This window comes from Athene cunicularia, assembly GCF_003259725.1.
Source record: "Athene cunicularia isolate RWA chromosome 6 unlocalized genomic scaffold, athCun1 chr6_part1, whole genome shotgun sequence".
Lineage (NCBI taxonomy): Eukaryota > Metazoa > Chordata > Aves > Strigiformes > Strigidae > Athene > Athene cunicularia.
In genome coordinates, this window is record NW_020799105.1 from 10,647,705 (window position 1) to 10,651,938 (window position 4,234).

Below are 4,234 nucleotides of genomic sequence, written 5' to 3' on the forward strand. Positions count from 1 at the left end.
CCCTTGGGCACGAACCAGGGGGCGGCGATGCCCACGAGGCCCCAGAAGGCGGAGAAGAGGACGAGCGGCAGCGCGAAGCTGTGCGCGGGCCTTGTGGAAGGAGGAACCACCCCGAGCATGGGTGAGCCTCGCCCGCCCCCGTTCTGCGGCGGCCCCTGCCGCTCTTCCGTTCCCGTCGCCCTCCAGTCCCTGCCGCCGGTGGCCCGCTTAGGCTGTCCCTGCGGCCCTCAGCTGCCTCCCACGCCAGGGGCCCACCCCGAGTGCACCCCCGAGAGCTCCTCTTGTGTCTTTCCCCCTTCCTGGTACAGAGGGACACAGTTGGGTAGGGTTGGGAGTACCAGAGACACTGCCCGTGGTGTGTTGGTGCCAGTGGGGGATAACTTTCTCACACGTTCTTTGGTAATTCTAAGTCTGGTCACTCACTGACTCCCTGGTTTCCATCCTGTTTCTGACTGTCAGCTTAAGGGCTGTCTGGTGCAGCAAACAGCTCTTGTTTTGGTTCGGTAGGTTTGCACATTGCCAGGGAGTGAATTGTGCCTGCTTGTGTTCCTGCTCCCAGGCTGACAGAATCGGGCCTTTCTATGGTTGACTGGCACCTGGTGAAAGAGATGAAACCCCCGAGGACGCAGCAGGAGTGGGAAGCTGAGTTCCAGAAGTATCAGCAGTTCCCAGAGTTTAAAATGTGAGTGTGCTGAAGTGGAAAGAGGGTGGGCTGGGAGCATCCCCTGTGACTGAGCCACTCAAGGAACAGTTGTAAGAAGGGAAAGGTTTTCTAACATCATGCGGAAGGTACACAAAGCCTGTCTGATGGAGGCTCCTTCACTGCCTCTTCCTTTCTCTGAGGAAGGTGATCCCATGCTACGTGAAGTACAGCACAAGACTGATGCGTTACATGAAACAGTTCTTCGTTTTACTGTCTTTAACAGCCTGAATCATGACATGACGCTGACAGAGTTCAAGTTCATTTGGTACATGGAGTATTCGCACCGTATGTGGGGCCGTGTTGTGGGTTTGGCCTACATTCTGCCTGCCGCCTACTTCTGGAAAAAGGGCTGGCTCAGCCGCCCCATGAAGGGCTGCGTTCTTGCGCTCTGTGGGCTGGTCTGCTTCCAGGTGAGTGAGCTCTGTAGCTGCAGGGATTAGTGGCTGCATCTCCTGTGAATATCTTCTGATGGAGCGTAGTTGAGGCAGTGGGATTTGTGAAAGCTTGGGGAGCATCAGTGCTGGTAGCTGGTTGAAGGTGGAAGAAACAAGTTGCTTTGCCCATGATGTAGTCTTAGCAGTTGCTGCTGCTGCTCTGTCTGGCTCTAACCCCTCTCCTGTTTTGTCAGGGGCTGCTGGGATGGTACATGGTGAAGAGCGGGTTGGAAGAGAAGCCAGACTCTTACGACATTCCTCGGGTCAGTCAGTACCGTCTTGCAGCACATCTCGGCTCTGCGCTGGTTCTGTACGCTGCTAGTCTGTGGACAGGGCTGTCTTTGCTGCTTCCGCAACACAAGGTATAGAGTGGTGTCGGGAGTCAAAAGCACAGGGTAGTGTCAGTTCACAGGGTTGGGGGTGTGATGTGAAGGGTGAGGAAAGGGTATGAAGGGTGATAGTGCTTCTGTTTTAGTCTGTTCCTGACTCTGATCTAGTACTGTGGTACAAAATAAACTACCCTTTCTGTAAACTTCCTTTGACTCCTGCTGTTCCACTCAAAAGTGATTAGTCTCAGAGTTCCTGCAAGCTCAGACAGGGGTGTGCCTGGCTGGGCTAAGTGATTTGTGCCAGTAACTGTCTCTGTGACGACTTCAGTTTCTGCAGGGGGTTGGAATTGATTAGTTGTGGTTTTGAGGAACCACTGAAGTGTGACTCTGTTGTGTGGTGTTCTCCAGATTCCCCCTGTAAAATACAGGACAACCCCTTAGCCTATATATGCAGTGAAGGCTTTTCTTACCTGCTGCAAAGAGCACTGGGAATACTTTGCCTTGATTTTTTTTTTTTTGTTTGTATTTTACAGTTACCTGAAACCCATCAGCTCCTTCGCTTGAGACAATATGCTCATGGCACTACAGCTCTCATTTTTCTTACTGCTCTTTCAGGTGAGACTGTTTCTTTCTGCTGTCCCATCTGCAGCTCATTCCTTTGCCCTGTTTTTTGTTCTGGTCTGGCAGAGACTGCCAGTAACCCCCATCATGTTCTCTGGGAGAGCTTTACTGCTGTCAAGAACCTTACAGTCAAGAACCTCTCTTGCTGGTTTTTCCTGAGCATGTGGAGATGCACCTTCCAGCCTACCTGTTGCTGTGTGATCTCTGTATATGTTTCTTAACAAAATTCAGGATCAAGCTGAGCTCTGGAATCAGAGCTGTGCAACATGGACTGCCACTTTTGCCTACTCTGGTAGTCTCATTTTCTGCTCTGGAATTGCAGGTGCCTTTGTGGCAGGGCTGGATGCTGGCCTTGTGTACAATTCCTTCCCCAAAATGGGGGAGCGCTGGATCCCAGATGATCTCCTTGCCTTCTCCCCCGTGCTGAGAAATATCTTTGAGAATCCTACAACTGTACAGTTTGATCACAGGATCTTGGTAAGTGCTGTCTTCCTGCTATGTCTGTGCTGCTTCTCAGCTGCCTCCTGCAGCCAAGCTGTCTTCTTTGGGCCATGGTTCTGTCAGCTTGAGTGATATCCAGGGTGTCCAAAGGTCCTGAGAGTGTGTTACCAATTTTCTGCTGCAGAAAGAGGAAGTTTAGCACTCATTTATTTTCACACTGTGGTCTCCTTCCTTAAGGACATCTTCCTCCTGCACAAGTTACTTTGTTTCTTTGTGTCTCCTTTTCCATAACCTGAGCTACAGACCAGGGCAGCCCTCACTGTTGAAATGTCTGGGCAAGCTGTGTGAAATAAAACTTGGCAAACCCGATATTGAATGCTTCCTTCGGTATTTTTGAACTTGCTTTACACCAGTACACAATATCCCTGCTAGTTAGAGCAGTCCTCTGCTGGCACTGCTGTGGACTAAGACATCACCAGGACTAAAAAGAAGGATGTAGTGACTTATAAGAGGAGTCAGCTAGGGTGACCTGCACAGCAGGATTATGCTGGTGAACTACAGCTGGCTGGTAAAAGTCAGATCAGTTTTGCAGGTGACATCTTTCACCTTTAGTTGTCAAGGTGACAGATGGGGAGAGGACAGAAGTAATCCCTGATGACTTGAAGAAAGAGGAAAAGCTGTTGGAAAGTAAAGCATTAATTTGAAGAAGAACAGAGATCTATAACTTTAGCTAAATTTCAGAGTTGTTAACCTGGCGGGCATGGGAGCTCCCGGATTTGGTCATGGCCATTAACATGTTTCTACATTTAAATACAGATCACAGAATTTCTTTTACTGTATGGAAGGCACAGCCAAAGGATGCTGCACCCATTTCCTTTGAACTTTTCTCGGAAGGGTGGTTGCTTCTCTTCCCTTCTGTAGGGAATTGCCTCGGTTACAGCAGTCACAGCATTATTCCTCTTCTCGCGGAAGATCCCACTCCCTCGCAGGACCAGGATGGCAGTGACTTCCTTGTTGGCTGTGGCTTGCATGCAGGTACTGTCTTTTTTTTTTTTCCCTTCCTATTTTTTTTCCCCCTAGTGCTTTGTAGCACGTTCACAAGACAGAGCTGTCCTGTGCTTGGATCCATGCTGGCCCCCAAGAGCCAGGACCTGAGAGCTGGAGCTGCCTAGACCCGGGGCCTCACTCTGCCGCAACGCACGGTCTGAATTTGAGGGTGGGAAGTCTGGCTGTGGGCCTTTACATCATACTGTGTGCTGGCGCTGTGTGTCAGCGATGCATCCACAGCCACTCTCACCGCTTCTCCCTCCTTGGCAGGTGGGCCTGGGCATCAGCACCCTGCTGCTCTACGTCCCCACGCCTCTGGCCGCCACGCACCAGTCGGGCTCCCTGGCGCTGCTCAGCGTGTCACTCTGGCTCATGAGCGAGCTCCGGCGGGTCCCCAAGTAACCCGGCAGAGGGAGAGCCCTCCCGGGGGAGCTGCGCCGCTGGCCCGGAGGCGGCAGAGACACCCCCCGCACACCCCGGGTGTGCTGGGGTGGGCGGGCTACGTGCGCCCAGCCGGGCGGCGGCGGGTGTGAGCGCGAACGTTGTAACATAAAGGAGTTTTTACGGAGCGGCTGGTGTCTGGCTGGGTGCCTCCTTTCCGCAGCGAGGTGAGGAGGGACGCGGAGGGGAAGCCGGGCCGCGCCGCCGCGGGCCCGCGG

The 4,234-nt window shown here is 52.6% G+C and overlaps 1 protein-coding gene across 1 annotated transcript; it reads left to right on the plus strand.

Moving 5' to 3' along the window:
• Positions 1–158: 158 nt before the first annotated feature.
• Positions 159–4,135, plus strand: LOC113481479 (cytochrome c oxidase assembly protein COX15 homolog). Its single transcript, XM_026851147.1, has 7 exons — positions 159–682; positions 927–1,113; positions 1,332–1,499; positions 2,000–2,081; positions 2,410–2,564; positions 3,450–3,563; positions 3,846–4,135. Exons 1-7 carry the CDS (start codon positions 582–584, stop codon positions 3,975–3,977), a joined length of 939 nt encoding a protein of 312 aa, XP_026706948.1. The 5' UTR covers positions 159–581; the 3' UTR covers positions 3,978–4,135.
• Positions 4,136–4,234: the final 99 nt, after the last annotated feature.